The following is a 22,248-nucleotide window of genomic DNA, read 5'->3' as shown; positions in this document are numbered from 1 at the left end:
ACTCCCTGGAACTAGATCATATCTGAGATAATTCTGAAGCAGAGATGACGGTCATAAGCAAACCTACCTATGCTTTTAGTCCTTTGCCATGGCAGATGTTACTAATGAGCCATGACACTATTTCCCACTAGTCCAGATGTGGCTTTATAATCCTCACCCAGCACCCTGTGTGACCCCTGTCGATCAGGGCTGGCATTCACACTAACGTGGATTCCATCTCTAGCCTAAAGGATAATGAATATGAGCTGAGTATAGCTAGGCTAGGAGGGAAGGGAGAGTGTGGGGTGGGGAACAGAAGGTGTGAGCCCACTCCTAGTCCTATCCTTGAGGTTTGGGATGTTTAAAAACATCAGTCTTACTGGGCCAGAAGACTGTCAAGGCCAGGTGAGCGCCCTCGCTGCCTGACCCTAGAACCTGGCTGTCGTTACTTTGCGAGTGTGTTTCCTGATCGGACTCCTCAAAGACAGGGATCATTCTTGCCTGTGACGAGTTCTCATTACATCCCTTCCTGGGGGGTTTTTGGTTCCAGCAGTTTGTGCTTGAAGAGCCAAGGTCCCTCTGGCTCATGTCTCCCTCTGGCTTGTTTGCAGAAAGCACCAGCAATACGACTGCAAATGGTACATTCCCCTGGCGGACCTCGTGTTTCCCTCCCCTGAGGAGTCTGAGGCCAGCCCCCAGGTGCACCCCTTCCCAGACCATGAGCTGGAGGACATGAAAATGAAGATCTCTGCCCTCAAGAGTGAAATCCAGAAGGAGGTGAGCAGAGCTTAGCGCCTGAGCTGGGACAGGGAGTGGGGGCTCTTTGAACCACACATGCAGGAGAGGCAGAAGGAGGGGAAGTTGTAGGGCTAGGAAGTCTGATAAGGGAGCCAAGGGTGGAAAAGTGGGGTCCTCAAGTGTGTATGTACAGGTTCAGGGAAAGACTGACCACGGCAGGTTAGCCCTGAGCAGAGGGGGGAGGGCCAGGCGGCCAGTGCTCAGAACTTAATGGGGTTCATTAGGAAAACTTCCTGAAGAACAGTGCGTGTCAGACACTAGAAAAGGGAAGCAGGAGGAGCAGGCTTTCTTAAGGCAAAGCAAGGTGTGTGCAAGAGAAGGACCTGGGAGGCCTCTTGGAAACTGACAGACCAAGTAGCTAAAGAAAGAAAGAAAGAGGGGCCTCGAATATCACAATTAACACAGAAGCTTGTGCCCTGACAGAGAAATGAGGTTGTTGTCAAACTCATTGGAACATTCAGACATTTATTGTGCTTTGACTGCAAAGGAAATGTCAAATTTTTTAAAAAGTTGAGAGCATCTGATCATGTTCACAGACCACAGTGCAGCAGAATTAGAAATCAACAACCAGAATGTAGTTAACTATATCCCTGGAAAGTTAAACCTTTCAGGGTAAAGAGGGAATCAAAATAGAAACTGCAAACTGTATAGAATTATAGAATGTGAAAATGAGAACACCACATATTAAAACCCATGGGACGTTGCCAAGGTGCTATTTGGAGGAAAATGTGTAGCATTAAATTCATATACTGGGAAACAGTGGCTAGAGGAAAGCACCCCAGTAGGAGGGCATGGAGAGGGTGTGGAGAGGCTTGCTTGGTTAGCCTGGCCTCTCTTCCTTTCCCGTCCAAGCTCAGCTTAGGCCTCACCTCCCTTGATATCCTTCCCTGATATCCTCCCACTGGTTCCTGACTTTGCCTCTTTGCTTTGCTTTGTTGCTACTAAATTATGATGGCACGGTCTGCTTTCTGTTTTCCCCGCTAGTATTTGAACTCTAGTGAGGGGGCTGTTTTCTTCAGGTCTGTGTCCCTAGTACTTAACACATAGTGAGTAGATGCCTCATAAACAGTTGCCAAGGAACACCTGACTGATGGCCCATAAGGGGCCGTTCAGCTTGGACATCTGTCTCTGAAGGAGAGGAAGACCACACTGATAACTCAGGGATGTTTGGGGCAGAGCAGTGTCCTGGAACTGGGAGTCTGATGGGGGGTGTCTCTGCCCAGAGGGAAGCACAGGGGTCCTCTTGAATGACTGCCCCCCACCCTGCCCCTGCCTCAGTCGTGCCTCTTTGCCCACCTGGCACTGCCCACCAGCCCTACCCCAGAGGCATCCTGCATGCATGTTTCTCACTCGGTCCTGGGAGCTGGCAGGCTTTGTCCCTTCCCTCCTGCCCCAGGTGTGCAGACATGGCCTTGTGCTCAGTGAGAATCAGCACTTAGTGAGCTCCACTGGCTATTGGCTGCAGGGGTTTGCCAGACGCCCTCACAGAGTTCCTTGTCCCGTGGAGAAGACAGAAGTGGCCACAGCATGTGACACAGCACGAGGAAAGCCACTGGAGAGTCACAGAGTCGTTCTCTGAGTCATAGAAGAAGCAGTGATTTATTCTTTTAATAATACTTTTTTAAACTCACAAATTCTTTTTCTAATCACCAAAGTAACACTGGCATATTATAACAAGAAATACTGCAGTATGTATAGTGTAAAACTGGTCATCACCCATCCCCATTGTTGAAGTTTGAGGTGTATTTTTCTAGACTCATAAATACTTTTATGGGGTGGGGGTGGAGTGTTTTTTTTTTTTAATGAAACTGAACAACGTGCAGTTTTGCAACTGCAGCTTTTCAGTTAAAGCTGCACCTTTGAGCTCTTAGTAGCAGATTCTTTTTAACAGCTGCATCCTATTCTGTTGCTTGACTGCACAATGATGTATTTGGACATTTAGATTTTTTTGGTTTCTTTACTGTTAACAGGCAATTCTGCAGTAAATATCACTGCACTCATATTTCTCTCTGTCCCTACAAGGCTGGAGCTGAGGGCTTCTGCTTTTAATTGCCAGATTTATCTCTGAAAAGGTTGCATCTGATTAGGTTCCCCACAGCAGTGTGTGAGTGTCACTGTTCCCCAACACTGTCTGTGAGCACTTGTTATAATTTTGCCAATCTAGTGGGGGAAAAAATGCTGCGGAGATGAATTCTAACTGAGGAGCTTGAAGAGGGTGTTAGAACTGAGACTCAAAGCATAAGAGCAGTTAATAAAAGGGAAAGGGTCCTTTATAAAATAAAAACTTGAAATATCAGAGAAGGGGACACTGGCCAAGTGGGAATGTCTTGTTAGAGAATGGGACTAATGCCGGGAGGCCGAGGTGGAGGGTTGAGTGGGGGCCATGGCAGGGGAGCTGGGTTTCGTGGTTGGAGCCCAGCCTTGGGAGGCGCCATGTGCCAGGCCAGGAATTAGTGGGGGCTTTATCGTGAAGGGAGTCTGAGGTTTTTAAGCAGAGCATCTTGATGGTACCCGGGATTTAATTTAGAGATGACTGAGTGACAACACAGAGGCTAATGCCACTGAAATAAGATTTTTATTCCTTAGGGAAGGGGGCACATCGTACAGTGTAGGGCCACAGGGGAAGCACCAGGTTTGGTCAGGGGGCAGAAGGAGCATGTGGAAGGCACGGCCCAGAACCTGTATCATTGTCTGGGAAAGGAAGGCAGGGGAGGGCAATAGCTTTGGCCGGGGAGTTTGAAAAATGTCAGCAGGCTCTGGGCTGTAAGAGTAGTCTCTAGTTGTCTGGTACCTAGCTCTGGGTTATGTGGGGCAGAGGAAATATTAGCTTGACATGTGAGAGGTAGATAAAGGAGGTGGTTGGGGGTATGATTCCAGATTGGTTGCTTTACATAGGGAAGGTATGCGCCCAGAGAAGTCCTTTACTATTTTAGGAATTAACTTACCCTGGTGAGGCTGTTTTCTCCCTGGCCAGCTAGGCCCCCAAGATGTCAAAGCATTATAGAACATAGAAAAAGAAAAAAAAAATCAAGTGGAATATAAGTGTGAGGGAAACCACCTTACCCTCCATCCCCTGCAGAAAGCCAACAAAGGACAGAGCCGAGCCATCGAGCGCCTGAAAAAGAAGATGTTTGAGAATGAGTTTTTGCTGCTGCTCAATTCCCCCACAATCCCCTTTCGGATCCACAATCGGAATGGAAAGGTCAGGAAGGGTGGGGATGAGACAAAGATAGCCCCCTTCCTCAGTGCAGGGCTGCCCACTCCCTATGGTTCCTGGCACTGATTTCTGGGGATCAGAGTCAGGCCCCCAACTCCAAGGAGGTTGCCATGGCTCCTTCCCTGGACTTCCTCTCCCTACTGGTGTGGAACAAGTGCCCTCTGCTGGCCATCAATGGCACTGCCACTCCTGTCACTAAGCTTCCCAGGAAGGAGGCCCTACTCCCAGCTGCTTCTTTCTCCAAGCCTAGGGGTACCTGGATAAGGAGGAGCTTTGTGGGGACCCCAGAATCCAAAAATGTACTTGGCCTAACTGTGGTCACCCCACTGGATTCTCATTTCTCTTTAGAGCTACCTGTTCCTACTGTCCTCGGACTATGAGAGGTCAGAGTGGAGAGAAGCAATTCAGAAACTACAGAAGAAAGGTAAAGTCCTGCCTGACACTACACTGCCCTGACAGTGTCTATGGCAATGAGGGGCTTTTTGCATTCCCATACACTTTCATGTACAGTATCTCCTCTTTGACTCTCCATCACTTATTAAGTACTAGGGCAGATAATGCTTAATTGACATTACTGATCAATTGAACCCCAAGGAATTGAAGTGATTTGCTTAAGGTGTAAATTAGAAACAGGACTGGACCCATAGCCTAGGACTGTCCGTCTCTTTCTCTTGCACCCACTTTCTCATACACACATTCATGAGCCTCTCCAGTTAGATTCTCCCATTCTTCTCTCTGACTGTCCCCATGTGAATGTCTACAAGTCTAACCTACTTCCAGTAATCAACTCTGCCCCTAAATCCTCCTGTAGCCCCAAAGAAAAGCAGCAGGTCCTAGTGAACCTGTGATGATGTTCCCCTCTCCTGGCTCCTCCTACAGATCTCCAGGCCTTTGTCCTGAGCTCAGTGGAGCTCCAGGTGCTCACAGGATCCTGTTTCAAACTTAGGACTGTACACAACATTCCTGTCACCAGCAATAAAGATGGTAAGATCTGAAGTCCAAGGTTGCCTTGTCAGCAGGTCCAAGGTCCCAGGGCATTTCTGGGACCTTCCACAAGGGCCTAGCCAGACACTTGGCTACAAATGGTTGATCTCTGCTCGTACTGGAACAACTCAGTTGCCAGATGCACAGAGAGCTTGAATAGGGGTTGTTCCCTACTGAGTTCCTAGGTAGTTTGAACTCCTCCCTAGCCCCTTCTGGCTTGAGAGAAGAATTTGGCCCCCTGGTGCACTGGGATGATAACATGTTCATGAGGTAGTCAGACAATGAAGCCAAAGACTGAGGCATGGGCAGGGTAGTGATGGTGGGGAGGGGTAGGTGGTTTAGACAGTGTGTGAGGAATAGGCTGGAAGTGTCCAGGCACCAGATCTTGGAAGGCCTTGAATGCCAAGCAAGGGAGTTTGTTGTTCAAGCAGAGGAGCCTCTGGGAGGTTTTTGAGCCAGGGAGAGCCATGATTGGGGTGGGTAACTGGCCTGGAGTGGGTGGCATCTGGCTCTCCGTGGGTCCTGGGAAGGCTCTACACTGTGGAAAGGGTTTTGGAAGCAAGCTCTCTTCTGCATATGGAGGTCATCTGCCTCCTGTGTCCCAAAGAGGAGGCAGAGCTGGACCTTCTCTCTTCCATTGGCACAAAGTGACTTAAATTGGTTAATTTTCACTTCAAAAGGCTACATGGAGGAGGACAGCATGGGATAGGAAGGATTCAGAGGGGGAGGGAAAGCTCCCCTGCAGAAGAGTAGGAAATCCCTGGCCCAAGAGGGAAGGTGTGGGGTGGCCTCCCAGGCTGAGCAGGAGGCACCAGCCGACGTTCCAGGAAGCAGTGGGATCTGGAAACTTCTCTACATGGCCACCAGGTGGTGCTGTGAGACCAAGGCTTCGACAGTGTCACAGCCCTGCCTGCCTCCAGCAGCCTGGGGTGAGGGGAGGATGAAGCCAGCCTCTCACCACTCTCTACTGTGGGGGCTTCTCTCTCTCGCAGACGACGAGTCTCCAGGACTCTACGGCTTCCTCCACGTCATCGTCCACTCTGCCAAGGGGTTTAAGCAGTCAGCCAGTAAGTGCCCCGAGCACCAGCCAAAGGGTGGATTGTTGTTCATCCTTTACAGAAGGTCCCTGTGGGCCCATTGCATGGGCCCCAGCTCTGCCCACCTGCTCTGCTCTGCTCTGCTCTGCTCTGCCCAGGCCGAGGCCCTGCCAGCTGTCTTGAGCCGTGGGGCGTGGCGTACACCCAAAGACCAGGAAACAGCTCCTCTTGATGGGAATTGTCCCTGCCGTTTGTTTACAAGGTCTGCCCTTCCCAAACCCTCCTCCACCCCCAGGTGTCCGAAATCCTGGACTCCAACCGCCCATCTGCCAATTATAAGCTGTGTGACCTTGGGCAAGTCCCCAAACCTCTCTGAGCCTCAGCTTCTCTATAAAAGGGGATCACACTTGGTACTACTGATGCAAGAGCAGGCTTAAACATCATCATGTACATGCAGCGCCGGCACACTGCCACACACATTCTTTTTTTCCCTCCTTTATCACCATCTCCTAAATCTGTGCAGTTTTTCACATGATGTGATTACACCTTTTATTTAATTTTTCTCCCTATAGGAATTTGTGAGTCAGTTAGACAGCTAATAGTTTCTGTTTGCCAGATGAGACAGCCAAGTCACAGAAAGACAAAGGATTTCACGTCACACAGAATCAGACATCCAGGGCTCCTGAGTCCTCTCCTATTAGCCTGCCCCTTCCACCCCCTTCTCTTCCTCTCTGGCAGGTGAGTCTGCCCTTGACCTGCCTCTGTAATATACATGCAGAGGTTATACATTGGCTTGCCAACAGCCATCCAATAAACATTTGCTGAGAAGCCCAGTTCCTGGGGTAAACCGGCCTCCCCTTTATAGTCCCGTCACCCCAAGGCAAACTGTGGTTATAGCACCTGTCATATTGTTTTGTCACTTAAAATCTTCCTCTCCCACTGTGAGTCCTTAGCAGTCAGGAACCATGTCTCCTTGGGTGAATAGGAGCTCAGAAATGCCGAATGAAGTAGTTAGTTTCCAGACACCTACTGTGTGTCTGGTACCTTCCCAGGTGCTGGAGAAAATGCAGACATGGCCAGTGTGTGGATGACACTGTGGTGTGTTCAAAACTTTTCAGGTGCAGTATCTGATTCTCCTGGCATCCCTCTGAGATCACTGACATCATGACACACGGAGCAGCTGAGGCCCAGAGGGCACAAGGCATTTTCCCAGAGTCACACAGGCAGGTTACATAGGTGGCAGAGTAGGACCCTTGTCTTCTGACTCCAAAGCCTGTGCTTTTCCCTTTAGAGCAGCATTTCTCTCAATATGGCCAAGGGTCACTGAACTCATCACTCTGCTGCTTGTACATGTGGCAGCTTCCTAGACTCCCCCCAGTCCCATGGAACTCCCTTCTGGGGTGTGGGGTAGCACTGCCCAGGAATATTCCTGGTTAGTAAGCTCCGTACATTGTTACACACCCGAGTCTGTGGCCCACTGAACTGGACCAGGGGTCTCCCACCTCCACAGTGCCCAGGTGTCTCACTCTTCCTCTTTCGGCTTCCTGTTGGTTGGGGTAGGCTAGGCCTCGGGGGGCCTACTGGGGTGAAGTGTCCTACTCCTCCAGAGCAGGTGTCCAACCTCCCAGACTGGGCTGCGTGGCTAGATAAGGGGTGAGCTGCTACATAATCTCTCTTTACCTCCAGATTGTCTTCACGTCCTCCGTCCACTGAGCCCAACCCGCTCAGACATTCATTCTGACCGAGGGGGTTAGGCCCCTGAATCTTCAACTGTGGCTCTTATCCCAGTAAACTCATTACGCCTGCACAGGCAGACCTAGGGTACAGGCATCATGATAGTGAAAGCACTAAGAGGGGCCAGGTGGTCTGTGCAGAGCTGGGACTCAAACCCAGCCAGTCTGACTCCAAAGCCCTTCCTTTTATCCCATGAACTAACCTTTAACAGAGGGTTCACTCACAGCAAAATCAATAAATGGTGTCCCTCTACCTGTCAGCCACCCAGGCCCACTCCCTATCTGGCAGAAGCTAGGGGGGCTTTAGGCCCCTGGCCCTGTTCTCCTATTCATCTGTGCCCATTCCCTGTGTACTCTGATACCCAGTTATGTCTAGTCTGTGTCACACCCAACTAGAGACAACTCGGGGGCAGCTCTACCCACACTCTCTTCTGCAGGAAAGCCCTTCTGACAGAGCACAGCCCAGCCGGGCAACTCCCAGGGCCTGGGAGGGACATCTGCGTCCACCCTCTGACCTCTGCCCCTTTGCCCCTTGATTCACAGTGCAGAGGATTGGCTCTAGTGCCCCAAGCCACCCCACCGACACACACCATTCCCCTGGGAAACAGCCTTGACAGCTCCCATGGAGGGGGAAGGCTGCCAAGGTCAGAGCCCAGAGGGAGTGTGTCAGAGTGCCCGGGGCCTGGGGTGGATCTCACCAGTTGGGTCTCCAACAGAAAGGAGATGTTCAGCCTTAAAGGCCATGGTCCAAGATGGAAACTCCGGGGAAAGCAGCCCCCAGCCTTCCACCACTTTGTTACCTGAAGTACCTGGGGGGTCATAAGAGCTTCACCCAACAAGTATTTACTGGTGTCTACTATGTGCAAGCCCTATTCTTGGTACAAAGGGTGCCCTAGTGGCTGAGAAAACAAGGCTTTGGCCTTTGTGGTGTTGATGTAATGGAGAGAAGGGAGACAGACATATAGACAGAAAAGAACTTCATCAAAGTTCAGTGCTAGGAAGAAAACAACAAACCAAGCTTTTGGAATGTGAGGAGGGGCATTTTTGGTTGTCACAGTGACTGGGGGTGACCCAGAGGCCAAATGCCCTCAATAGAGTCCCACCCCAAATGCCAGTGACACCATATCAAGGAACCGGGAATCTGGGAAGAAGGCTCCTCGAGCAGTGTGGGCGGTGATGGCCCTGGCATGCAGCCAAGCTAATCCATGGGACAGGGACAGAGGGACTGCCTGTGCAAGGGCCCTGAGGCGGGAGCTGGTGGCAGGCGGGCAGGGTGGGGCAGTGCTATCTAAGGAGAGGGCAGAGAAACAGGAAGGGGCCAGAGCACACAGGCTGTGGGGAGTGCTGCCCCTCGGGGATGTGGGGAGGGACAGATGTCTGGTCCTTTTCCCGCCTGAGTTCCTGAGCCTTGGGCCTCACCCAGCATCTCTGCCTGTCCCCCGTGCAGACCTGTACTGTACCCTGGAGGTGGATTCTTTTGGCTATTTTGTCAGCAAAGCTAAAACCAGAGTGTTCCGGGACACGACTGAGCCCAAGTGGGATGAGGTGAGTGGAGGGGGCTGGTGTCCCCCCAGGGCACCTGAGCTACCCACCCACCCTGCCCACCCCACTCCCTGGTGGCTAGGGATGGCCACGCCTGTTTGTTGGGCCAGCTCTGACCCTCTGACCCCTCAGCCCTCCACTTCCTGCCTGTTTGGCTTCTGACTGCACATCTGTGTCTAAACATGGGGTTTTCAGCTCAGACCCCAAACTCTACTCCTTCAGTCATTTGGAGGCCTCTGGAGCTCCAGAGAGTGAGGACGCCCTTCCATGCCTCCTGAGGTGGTCCTGCCTCCTCACCCTCGCAAGGTTGGAGCCCACCCCTGCCAGGAAGCCGTGTGTCCCGCCCCTGCAGGTTCAGGAGTATCCCGTGTTTCCCCAGGAGTTTGAGATTGAGCTGGAGGGCTCTCAGTCCCTGAGGATCCTGTGCTATGAGAAGTGCTATGACAAGACCAAGGTCAACAAGGACAACAATGAGATCGTGGACAAGATCATGGGCAAAGGGCAGATCCAGGTGAGAGCCCGGACATAGCCAGGGCACCAGGATTTTGAGGCTGTATCCATGAAGGCTGTGTTTGATTAGCCATGTCTGCCACAGGTGGCGTGAGGCCCTGAGCATTTGCTGCTGGACTGGAAGGGCCTAGGAACCCTGCAAGCTCCTGAAGGCTGGCCTCTTACCTGCTGCTAGGGTTGCTGGGAGTGCACTGGCTTAGGGTGGGTTCTGTGGGTGCTGGGAGAGGAAGGCCCTGCTTCAGGTTAGGAGTATATATGCCTCAGCTGCATTTCTTGGTGCCCTGTAAATGCATGTAGGGAAAAGGCCATTGTTTGTACCCTGTCTCTGGAACATTCTACCAGTTTTGAAGATAACTGCTATTCATTCACTTGTCAAGGGGATGCAGGCTCCGGGGGATGGCATTCAGCCTGGAGCTATCCACACTCCATCTGGCACCTTGTGTGGCCTCATGCTTGTGACACAGGTGGGCTGGTTTGGGGGTAGATTCTGTGACCGTGGAATCATGGGAAACAGGAACTGGTACTGGGCTTGAACCCTGGGCACTGGGTGCTCTGAGCTTCTGAACAGTCATTCTGACGTGATCTGGGTGCGAGGTGCTATGTGGTGCGTTGTTGCAGGAAGCGTCTGTTCTCCCGTGCACAGGGGAGGCTGCAGAGTTTGGTATCTGGCCCTTGGCTGGCTGTCCTTGGTGGCAGTGGCTCTTGAGGACTTGTGTGGGCCTCCTGCCCCCTACCTGTCTTGCCTGAGTGTTTGAAAGGGGTCGGTGGGGGGGGTGGTGCCATTAAGTGATGGCCAGCCATCTGCCTCATGTTGCTCTATGTTCCTGTGAATGTCCCTTCCTAACACTGTGGGACCTGTTCTTCAGCACTGTTGCCAGGGGGACGGTGCTGCCAGGCAACTACAAGCCAGGCCTTCATTATTTAGGAAATGGGGGCTGATAAGCGAGCTCTTTAATTCAGTCCTGGAAACCTCCTTCCTGTAGGGATGAGTGGGAGCCTCATCTCTACCCTCCTGGGCAGGCCCTTCTCACCCCAAGGCAGACTCAGTCAACAAACCTGAGCGGCTGCCATACTGCCTGCGTCACTGAAGAGTTAAGTAGGGGTGTCCAGGGCAGCGTACTCAGTGAGCACCGTGGGCCCTGACCCCTCCTGAACCCAGATTCCAGGGCTTAGTGGCATTGTCCCCACCAGGGACTTCAGCCCTGTTGCTTCCCTCCTTGTTTCTGTCAGCCGCATAAGCCCCAAGGGAAACACACCATAAATCATTACATTTTGGAGACAGGAGCAGATGGAGGTGGTGGGGGAAGGGGAGGAAGCCAGGTTATGTTTGGCAAAGCAGACAGCACAGTCTGGTAAGGAAAATGTTTCTGTGTTTAAGCTTCGAGGAATGTTAAATGCCTGGGAGTTGATATTAAAAGAAACACAAACCCTCTTGCTGCCAGCTGACCTGGGCCTGTGAGCGGCCGCCTGTCCAGAGCCAGCGTCCTCTGGGGGACTTTGAAGTGTCCAGCCCTCGACTGCAGCCCTTGGTGCAGCCCTTGGCGCTCAGCTGTGGAGCCATCTTACCCGCCTTCCTGTGGATCAGGGTGGGGGTTGGGGGAGTCCCTGCCAAGGGTGGGCCAGGCCTCGTATAGTCTCACTTGCCCTGTGACTGCCCTCAGGGCCACTGGGGATGACCATGCTGGGTAGAGAGCCTGCACAGAGCTGTTCCCACGTGGGCCAGGCCCAGCAGAGCCACAGAACAGTCTGTTCCCACAGCTCACTCCCACCTCCCTTCCTTCCAAGGAAGGAAATTGGCACCAGCCCCTGGCACACAGTTCTGCTCCCCTTCAGCAGGCACCAAGGATGGAGCTCAAGGTGGTCATCCGGGAAGATGTTCAGGCAACCTGAAGGAAAGGCAGTTGGGAGCGGGCCCAGCCCTGTTGTCCCCACCCCATCTTTCTAAGACCCTTCTTGCTCAGCCCACCCAGAGAACAGCAAGGGCCCCATTTCCTAAGCTCCAGGTGTTTGCTCCACAATGAGCCTCCTGCTCTGGGTCTGCCTGATGGGGCAGTGGGAGCGAGGAGTCTGGGGGACAGGCAGGGGTGGAGGACGGGACAGCATTTAGAGACAGATGCTCATCACGTGGGTATACAGCACAGTGCACGCCCGTTCCCAAACCCTGTCTCAGGTGGTCCTTCAAACAGCTGTATGAGGAGAACAACAGTTGTCTCCTCCCCATTTTACGGAAGAGGATGCTAGGGCTCACGTGCCTCTGCAGACAGTGTGCAGGGATGGCCAGTCTCTCTCCTCTGTGCTGTGTCCCTACGGCTCAGGCCTGTATCAAGGAACCTACCAGTCTGGGTGAAGGGCACTGGTATGGCTAGTGGCCTGGAGAATGAGCCAGGGTCATGTTCTACCCCAGCATCCTATTTCATGGTGTAAAGTGAGCCTAAGGTTTCCTTAGTCTGAGTCCTCTTACCTGTAGGCAGGGACATTTCTGCCTGGTGTACCCAGAGGGAAGCAGAAAGAGCGTGCATGGTAAAGAGCCAGGGGATGGGGACTTCCTGTGCATTTGCAGTGTGCGCAATGCAGGGGCCTGGCCTCAGTGAATTTGCCAGACTGGAAAGACAAGTATATCAGTATATGCCAGGCCACCAGAGAACAAGGCAAGATGCCAATAAGGACGATGATGCCCACATCTGAGAGCTTGCTGTGAGCCCAGCACCAGGCTGATACCAACAGCTGTTATCACAGGAGATCTTCATAGCACCCCAGGGGTAGCAGGGTCATTCACAGCCTCAAAGATGAGAAAGCCGAGGAGCTAACAGGTTAAGCAACCTGTCCCAGGCCAGGCAGCCAGCAGGTAAAAGAGCCAGGGCTGGAGCCAGAGCCCATGACTTGCCCTCTGCAGGTGCTCCCTGTCTCCCGCTGTCCTGCAGGCAGTCAGACGTAAACTAGTGCCCCGGGAATTCACAGAAGGAAAGATCATCGTGGGCTGGAGTTAGGGAGGTTCCTAGCAGGAGGTGGAGTGAGGGGTTTGAAAGAGCACTGGGTTTTTAAAATCCCAAAAGCAGTGTTTATATTAACAGAAAATTGCAATAATAGTTGAGACTTGATGCCTAATCATAAACCATCCCTGCTCCCACTTCTCTCAAACAGCTATTTTATTTTGTGCCCTTTCCCTTCCTTGGGTATACAAATTTTTACGCAGTTTCAATCACAGTGCATGCTTTGCATTTTTTTCTACTTTCATGTAATATTATCACGAACCCCCTTTTTTCTAGGGCAGTATATAGTCTCTATAATGACCTTTTTTTTACACTATCAAAAGTATTTCATACACTTTATAAAAATCATTTTACATAATGGGCAGCATATTAATTGCCATTTTAAGGCTCTGTATTATTCTAGCAAAGTGGGCAGGTTCTGATTAGCAGAAGGAGTGGGGTAGGCATTCTGGGGGAAAGGCCTGCATGGCCAGGAGCAGGGGGGCAGGAATGTGCAGGGAGTGTCCCTGGAAATTACGGAGCTCACCTACCCTGAGCAAATACGAGGGAGGTTGAAGGAATGAATACAAGAAGATCAGTAGGATTTTAGGCCAGAAGGAATCCTGGAGGGCATTTAATCTAATCCTGTTTTTTTGGGGAGAAGGAAAGGGAGGCCAGAAAGGGTGAGTGACATAGCCACGGTCACCTGGCTCATTGGTGGTTGAGCAAGAATGCCAGAGTCAGGGACCCAGTCCCAGGTTGGTCATGCTTGGTCAGCTGCTGGGCAGATGAGTGGGTGAACCGCTCCCAGCGGGTCGGGGCAGACTTGGATGTCGGCCTGTGACTCAGGGTCTGCTCCTTGTCACTGCAAATGTAGTGGAAGACCCCACTGGCTTGCCACATTTCTCCCCTTCCAGGCTCAGTCGTTCTCTGTTTCTTCCCCACACTAAAGGGACGAGTACTTCAGATCCTGCAGCCATGAGCCCCCTTTGTCTGCTTTGGCTCCCTGGCCCCAGGGGACTCTGGAGTATGTTTATCCCAGTCTATTTCCAACCAGGCTGCTCCAGGCTGCAGATGTGCTGTCCCAGACTGGGCCCTACCCACCGGCTGATTAGCGCATTCCCAGGATCCAGCCTTGTTTGACTGGCCAGGACAGAGTGGAGAGTTCTCCCTGAGAACCCTCAGCTCAGTTTCTGCCATTGACTGACTCCGAGCTAGAGAGGGTCCAAGACTGATGATCTATCTAAGCCAGTGGAGCCCCTCCAGGGCCCTGCTCCCCCATTCTTCAGCTCAGCCACAAGCCTAGGGACAACCCCCCACCCTCAGCTCTGTTCCCTCCAGGTGGAAGGCAGCTTCAGTTTCCCAAGAGCCTGCTGGGGGCGGCCCTCCCTGGGCATGGGAGTACTCCAGACCCTGGGGCGGGAAGGGGCTGGGTTCCAGGCCAAGAAGGAAGCTCCAGCTGTCCCTGTGCCCCTCACCCTGATGGCTAAGTTCAGCCTGATGGGATTCCTCACCCTCCATCCTCTTCCCTTCCAAAGCTTGCAGCCTGTGCCTGAAGGGAAAAGGGGGGTTATTTCCTTGACGTTCTAGACCTGGCTGCTTGGAAGCTTGTGTGGGGTCAGAGCTATTATAAATGACACTCAGGAGGAAGTCATGAAGGCCAGTCCCCTGCTTTCAGGACTGGGAATGGTCACAGAGCCCCGACTGGCAAATCTGACAATGTCTAGACCCTCTTACTTTTTGTTCAACTGTGGTGTACGTACCATAAAATTTACCATTTTAGTAATTTTTAGGTGTACAAGTCAGGCATTAAGTATATTCACATTATTGTGCAACCATGACCACCATCCATCTCCAGAACTTTGTCATCATCCCAAACTGAAAGTCCATTCACATTAAATGTTACTCTCCATTCCCCTTCCCCGCAACCCTTGGCACCCACCATTCCTCTATGAATTAGACTAGTCCACGGATCTTAGGTAAAGTGGATCCTACAATTGTGTGGCTGGTTTACTTCACTTAGCATCATGTCTTTAAGGTCCACCCATGTTGTAGCATGTGGCAGGATAATCCTTCCTTTTTAAGGCCAAAGGACATTGAATGTATATGCCACATTTTGTTTATCCATTCATCCGTCAACGGACATTTGGGTTGTGTCCACCTTAGACTTCCTTACTTTTAAGCGAGGAGGGGAGCCTGGTCTCTGAGGGTGCAGATTTCATAGGTTCCTTCTCCTCTCCAGAACCAGGGTTCCCCTGCCAACCCCCATGCCAATTACTCATCTCTCTGGAGCTGTAATAGGAGAGCAAGGCCCCACAACCCCAGGGCACAACTGGTCACCTTTAGCCTCTTCCAGTTGAAGCAAACACTTGCCCCCTGGCTTTCTCCCCCACCAGGTTAGGCATCCCTGTCTCCTTGACCCTTCTTTCCTCAGATACGTTATTTACCCTCTGCTTAGTCAGTGATTTACAGAAATCAGCGTGGGATGTGGTTACCTTACATGGGGGGAGATGAGCCCTGGGCTGAGGGTCAGATGACTGCATCTGTGTCCCTTGACCTCTGGGGTCCTCGGTCTTTTCGTCTGTTAAATGTGAATAATCATTCCCACTCTGCCTTCATCCAGCTTGTTGTGAAGCTCAAGGGATGGAATGTACCTGAAAGGGCTGGTCAGAGTTGTGACATGCACATCTGTGCTTTCCCTAGTCTATTCATGCCTTCCTGCTTGCCGTGCACTCTCTGAGTGTCAGGCGTGGCCCTTGGATACAGTAAATGAACAGGACCTCACCATGTAGTAAGGAAAACAGCACATTAATCATTCAGCCGGTGTTGAAGCATTTGAAGCCAGACAGAGCTGGGATTCAGAGCCTGGCTTTCTCCATTCATTAGTTACTACACCTCCCGGAGCCTCAGTTTCCTCACCTGTAAGATGAGCTTTAATGAGAACAATGTGAAAGTCCATGATGCCATTGGCACAGGGCCAGGAACAGAATCGGTCCTCATCTGATGGAAAGAGCCCTTTGCCCAAGCAGGCAGGTCCAGGATTACCGGCCTTCTCCTCCCTGCCAGGATTCTGGGTGTAGCCTCTTAAGCAGTGCCTCTTCCCAAAAGCTGTCACCAGCTAGAGGGCCCCTGTGGTTGGGCCTTAGGCCGACTGAGCCCCATCTGTTTTCTTATGCTGGAGTCAGACCAGCTTTGATGAACTGGCCTCAGAGTAGGCAGGGAGGTCAGATTGGGGCCCTCACCACTGCAAGCTTGAGGCTTCTCTGCCATGACCCCGGCTCTTCCCACTTGAGCAGCGCTCAGCTTGGTGTGGTCAGGCCCAGAGCCCAGAGTGAATGAGGAGCCGGGAACAAGGGGCCATTGTCAGCTGGGAGCTGCTTCTGGTTTCAATTACTCCGCAGAGCATGAGGAAATATGGAGTGAGGGAGTGAACATGGGTCAGGAGCCTACTAGGGCAGAAGTCAAGGTCTCCCTTGCCCCAGGTCCTTCCCTCTGGCCCCTGAGGGGTCTGTTGTCCCCATTTGACTCTGTGCAAGAGTCATGCGTGCCAGCTTTATTGCCCTGGAAGTCTGGGCTCTGGGGCATTGGCCTGGTTCACCCGGAGCCCCTTGTAGATCTGAGCCACTGTGGTCCTTCACGGCAGGTACCAGGAAGTGCCCGCAGTCCTGCTTGGGTGGGAGGACAGAGGAACATTAACGTGGGTCCCTGACGCCCTCTCTTGCCTCAAGCGACACTGGCTGCAGCTGGACCCCAGCCTCTATTAGTGACTGGTCTTGACTTGGATTGGGGTTGGGGAGTGGAGATCAGCAGTGAGAAAGCATTGGCTTGTGTGGTGGGCCAGACAGCTTTCCCTTTCATTCTGCCACCCTAGCGCCTAACCCCCAGCCTGGCACCTCAGCCACTCCCTGCCTGGGGACACTGCACAGACTTTCCAGCCTCTCTCCTGCCCCCAGCCTGGGCCAGACGTGCATGTCCAGGGAAGTGTCTGCCTCTAGAGTCCATGACATGAATCCTTCCTGCCTGCTGCTCTCAGAGCTGGCCCACGTGGGGTTCTTCCCTGCTGCCATCCCCCCACTAAGTCAGCCCAGAAGCACATGGAGCTGGGGGGTGTTGGCACCAGGAGCATTGCTCTCCTTGCCTCGCACACCATCTCCTCTCAGGGGCCCAAGTGGCTGGAGCTATAGTCCTGCCTCAGCCCACCCACCCCAGCTGCTTCAGACTCATTTGTTCCCAGCGCCCCACCTGCTATGATTCCTCAGGGCATATCTGGATGCCTCAGTTATACTTGGAGAACGTGCAGCAGAATGGCAAAGCAAGGGGGGCAGGATCCCCAAGAGAGCCCACCCTGCTGGCCGAAAGCTTCCCCAGACTCGCCTGCAGCCCCTCCTCGCCCCTGCTTGCCGCCTCATCTCCCAGGTGTTCCTGATTTGGGGAGCCTGGACTCTGCCCAGCGGATTCTAGAGGCAGGAAGCATGAGATAGGAAGCAGATGGGGGCTCCAATCTCTCTGTCTCCCTCCTGCTCCACGTGGGAATGCCACCTTGGTGGGCAGGCTTGGTGCCCGCTCCCCAGGCCCACCTCCCAGGGCTAAGCAATCAGCAGAGAAGCCAATCCAGAAGGCACTTGGGGATTGATTCATTCAGGCCCTGAGAACATCCAGCCTCTCAACAAACCAAAAGAGGGGTGCTTTCCTCTTCGGTCTGGGATGGGGGGTGCAGCTTGACTCAGCCAGGTTTGATCCCAGCTCCACCACCTAATAGTCAGGCAGCCTCCGGTGACCTGAGTGCATCCTCTCTAACCTGTGTGCGTATAAACAGTCCACAGAGGTGACAGTTCCTGGTGTACTGTGTACTGCACACCCTCAGGAGTGGCTAGCCTCCCTGTAGGCGGTTATCCTCCTAGGTCATCCTCTAGGAATCCAAACAACTGATCCCTAGGGTGGTCCCGCTTTTGACTTTTTTTTCAAAACCTTTGGGAAGAGGACTTAGTAGAAGAATTGCCAGGGACCTCCCTGAGTCAGGATGCTGATGAGGGGCCTCCCTCCCTGCAGAGCCCACCGTGGTGCCTCAGTGCCGGCCCAGCCTTTGCCATGGCCCTGAGGGGTGTGGGCAGTGGTGGTTCTGGGTGAGGATCGAGCCCCCAGGTGCAGCCTGCTCATAGCCTCAGAGGCAAGAGCTCAGCTGCCCTGGCTTCGTGTAACCCAGAAAACACCAGCCTGACTGGCTTGCTGAATTAAGGGTTATCCCATTGGAAAGCCACCAAGGGGAGCCCACACCAGCAGAGCAGAGGCCCAGAGTTTTCCCAAAGCAGAGAGAAGGCACGAGTTTCAGGGCCAGCACTCTGACCTCAAAGTTTATTTAAAAGTCTCCTTATCTCCCTGCCTTCTACATCTACCCCTCTCCAATGGCCATGGTCAAGAGAAACGGCAGTTCTCATGAGAAGTGCCCCCCCAGAACTGCTCTGAGCTCATCCCCTTAGGGGGAGGGCAGGGGCTTCGTCAGGTTCTGCCTGCAGAGCTTGGGTATGCTGGGAGAGACCGGAGGTGCTACCAAAGGCTTCAGCCAGGGGTCTGTGCTCTCGGTGTATACTTTTATCTAAGTAGGGGGTTGGGAGACTTTGACATTAGATTTCATTTGGAAAGAAAGGGGGGAGTATGTCCTCTTTAAAAAAAAAAATCACTGATGACCATTTGTCTGGTCCAAGCTCCTGTTTCGATAGTTGTGGAAACTAAGCCAAGGTAAAGTGGCTGCCGAGTTCACAGTGACCAGGCCAGACTGGTGCCCTGGGTCCCTGGCTCCCAGGAGCTTCCTTCTGGTCCCTTGGAGCTCAGAGTTGGGTGAGCAAGGGCTGCTTAATAATGGAGAAGGAGAGGAAAGCTTGGGGGCTCCATGGGTCCTGACCTACTTTCAGGCCCTTCTGCCTGAGGCTGTTAACATCTTCGGCTCATGGCCTGGGAGGTACCATAGGGTGCCCTGGACACCTGTGTGCAGGGAGGCCCCAGCCATGCCACCTCCTTCCTGTGAAGAGGAGCAGGCAAGCAGCCAAGGGGGTCTGGGTGTTGGTGTGGCCACGAGTTGTGTAGAGAAGGAGCGTATGGACATGGAGTGGGCGTACTCTGCCCACTCTGTCCCTGGGTGGGTTTTGGATAAGCAAGATGTTCCCAAAGGCTCAAGTGGATTTTCCATCCTTTTCCGTGACCAAGTATGCTGTGAGAATCATAGGAGTTGCCAAGGACATGCCATAAGGACAGTTCTCCTGGCAATTGATAAGCTCTGGGGCTCTTCCAGCCTCTCCAGCCCACCTGGACCCACCAAGCACCCACCCTGAAGACACCAGTCTGGGATGGCCATGCAGAGTTGGGAGAGACTGTGTGGGGAACAGCACCATGCTTGGCCCCACTGAACTGGCGCAGACCTTGGGAGATGGCAGAATCGTAGCACACTTCAGTCAGGCACGACTGGGCTGTGGAGCTGCAACCCCATGTACAGCTGTCTAGCAAGCAGGACCCAGGCTGGGGAGTCCAGCCTGGAGCGCCTGAGAGTCCCTGATTGCTGACAATTATCGCTTTGGAGGGTGGGTTAGTGGTGGGGTGTCCAGGACTCAGCTCAATACTGTGACCTGTTCAGGGTTCTCCCCACCTGGCATGCACTGGGTATCTATTCAATGATGAATGAAAGAATATGTAAATGAAGGAAAATAGAGCTTTTAGGTTCAGTTGTGCCATTGGCTGCTCAGGAACTTTGAGCAAAATGTTCCTGTCCGTGGGCCTTATGCAGGCCTTGAACATGGCAGATACTCAGAAAGTATGGATGGATAGATAGAAAAGCAAGTGGGTCTCACTTAATCTCTGAAGATCTCTGCCCTTCCAACACACAGGTTTTGATTAGGGTCAGTACAGAAACAGGTGACACACAGTAGGAATGCAGGAGAGCCATGCTCTGAAGGGGGCTTACCTGTCCCCACTTCTCACAGTTCCTCTGTGATGTGCCCCCTTCCCCTCTGCAGTGGCCCTGGTCTCTGGGCTCCCAGGCACTACCCTGCTCTGCCGGTTCTCTCTCAGCCTGGATTTCTATGCCTGTCTTTGGGCAGGTACCCCTGCGGGCTTCCTTTCTGCAGCCCTCCCAGCCTCAGACCCTACCTTGCTAACACCACCTTGCCTCCCAGCTCTGCTCCACGCTGTTCTCCTCTGGGCTCCAGAAGCATTCTTGGCAGACCCTGACCTGTCCCTCCAGGTCCTCATCCTCGACACGATCCCAGGCCTTCTCAGGCTCCCGGCTCCAGCACCCAGATTGTCTCGGTAGCCAACCGGGGCTCTCACCTCTGCATCTCACTCCCAGACTGTCCTTGCTGTGGTGCCTGTGGCCTTAGTCTAGCTGGCTGCCCAGAACCCCCCACCTTTTCTAGCTTACTGTCATTTGGCTAGACAACAGGAACAGGGACTCCTAATTCTAGTCTGGGCTGGGGGAAAGATGAAAGTCATTCCAGTGGGAAAAAGGAGGTCACTCCAGAGAAGCGGCAGCCTCATCTCAAGGTTCTGAGAAAGAATTTTCCTCCTGGTGTTCACAGGCTGGAGGGTTTGCCTGGAAGTTGTGCCCACCCCCAGCTGTCCCCAAGGCAGCCCTGGTGTCAGTCCCTGCCTCTCCTGCCCACACATCTCAGGCTGCACATATTCCCTGTTGACCTTTTTTCTTCAGTGCTGCTGCTGATCACTTTCACCGGAATTTGCCTGTCACAGCTGGGTGGCTGGCCCTAGCCAGGCCGGGTGTACACCCTTCCCTAGGTGCAGCCCAGGGTCCTGCTGTGCTGCTCCCTAAGGACAGCCCTCTCGTTCCTCTGGCAGGGAGCCTGGCCAGGGGATGAGGGAGGATAGGACAGTTTATTAGGAATGTTTTTAATTCCAAAGGCAGTGACATCTGTTCCTGTGGGCCTTACCACCCAGGCTCTGTTTATCCAGACAGGGGGCCCTTACATGTCCCCAAAGGCAGGTTCTGCCTGGTGTCGCTGAATGGAAGGGATAGGCAGAAGGAGGAGGGGGTGCAGTCTCTTCCTGGGTGGCCAGGACAGCTTGCCTAGCTCATCCAGCAAAGATGAGGAAGGTTCCGTGGTGGGCTGGCCCACCAGAATTCAGACTACTGCTTTTGAGGAACTTGCTGGGAACATTTGTCTTGCACCCGCACACCCCTACCCCATCTCCCCAACCCCCAGCTTGCTCCTAGACCATTGATTCCAGGAAGGAGTGAGTCAGGCTTGGGGAAGAGAGGCATATCTGTGCTGTCCCCAGAGAGCACCCCCAGCCCACGGGGGGGAAGGGAAAGATGAGCATCTCAAGGGGAGAACTTCCCAACTCAGCTTCCCATCTGCTAAGGCACTTACATTACCATGGAGACCAGTTGGCCACCCTTTATCCAATCAGAGCTTGCCTTACCCAGACAAGTGTTGAGCCTTGGGGTTCCTAAGACAAGCATAGGGCTTTGGGAACAGGATCTATGCTGTCCCCCTTCTCCCACACACAGTGAGGGGAGCATACCTTGCACAGCATTCCCCCAACCTGCACCCTGTGGCATGTGACCCAGATAGAGGGAAGAGAACCTTAGAAAGCCAGCAAAGGGCCAGTTCTGAAGTTAACCAGCTGGTGGTGCCAAGCACTGACCATGTGTTTGCTGCAGGTGACCACGGTCAGCAATTATAACGGCACCATACCAGCCAGTTACACAACCAGCAATTGTACATTGGCTGAAGGAATGCAGCATAAAGCTGGAGTGGATGGCCTTTTTCCACAACTCTTTGGGCCTATGCCAACCCCTTCTCCTCCAAAGAAGCCTGTCCTGATTCCTCTGGCTAGAATTTTTCTCTCCTTTCTCTCAAAGAAACAGCCAAAACTTTAGGAAACCCAGTGGTTGTGAACACCAGAGGCCTTAGAGGAGATCTGTCGCTGCCGAGCTGCAACCCCATGATCTCAGGCAAGAGCTTTCCCTCCCTGAGCCCCAGGCCTCAAAACTCATAAACTAGGACAGTAACACCAACACCACAAAAGTTGTGAGACTTAAATGCAATCAGATATCTGTAAGCCCTTTGCCTGGTACTTGGCTCATGACTGGCACTGTGAAAATACTGGTTTCCTTCCTACCCTCTGCCTAGCTCTGCAGAGTTTGACATCCTGGATGCTCTGGGGTTTTGTGTACCCTGACCATCTGGGATTCAGGCTTTTTTCTTTTCTCCAAACACTATCCTCTAACATGTTGTTACGTGGCATAATGAGTCACCTCTCACTCTGGCTAGAACATTCACCAACTTGAGGGTCAAGAGCAAGGTATTACTTCTCTGTCTCCCAAGGCACCCAGCACAGAGTGGCCAATTGCCCCTTTGCCAGTGGCACAAGCTATTAGGGGCCATGGGGTGCACGGCCCATGATTAGAAGTGGCCTTCAGAGGAGTACCTCTTGCTGCGTATCTGTAATCAGTGCCATCCTTTGCTCCTGTT

At 52.9% G+C, this 22,248-nt stretch overlaps 1 protein-coding gene across 4 annotated transcripts in view; it reads left to right on the top strand.

Moving 5' to 3' along the window:
* ABR (ABR activator of RhoGEF and GTPase) overlaps positions 1–22,248 on the top strand; it is a 168,719-nt gene that overhangs the window by 123,828 nt on the left and 22,643 nt on the right. For all 4 annotated transcript variants that reach the window (XM_036906235.2, XM_036906236.2, XM_036906237.2 and 1 more), the window contains 7 exons: positions 591–756; positions 3,857–3,979; positions 4,343–4,418; positions 4,874–4,978; positions 5,971–6,045; positions 9,196–9,293; positions 9,670–9,801. In XM_036906235.2, coding sequence (XP_036762130.1) covers positions 591–756; positions 3,857–3,979; positions 4,343–4,418; positions 4,874–4,978; positions 5,971–6,045; positions 9,196–9,293; positions 9,670–9,801 — 775 coding nt within the window. The remainder of the gene's footprint in view (positions 1–590; positions 757–3,856; positions 3,980–4,342; positions 4,419–4,873; positions 4,979–5,970; positions 6,046–9,195; positions 9,294–9,669; positions 9,802–22,248) is intronic.

This window comes from Manis pentadactyla, chromosome 4, assembly GCF_030020395.1.
Source record: "Manis pentadactyla isolate mManPen7 chromosome 4, mManPen7.hap1, whole genome shotgun sequence".
Classification (NCBI taxonomy): domain Eukaryota; kingdom Metazoa; phylum Chordata; class Mammalia; order Pholidota; family Manidae; genus Manis; species Manis pentadactyla.
This window is presented reverse-complemented; position numbering and strand designations above follow the sequence as displayed.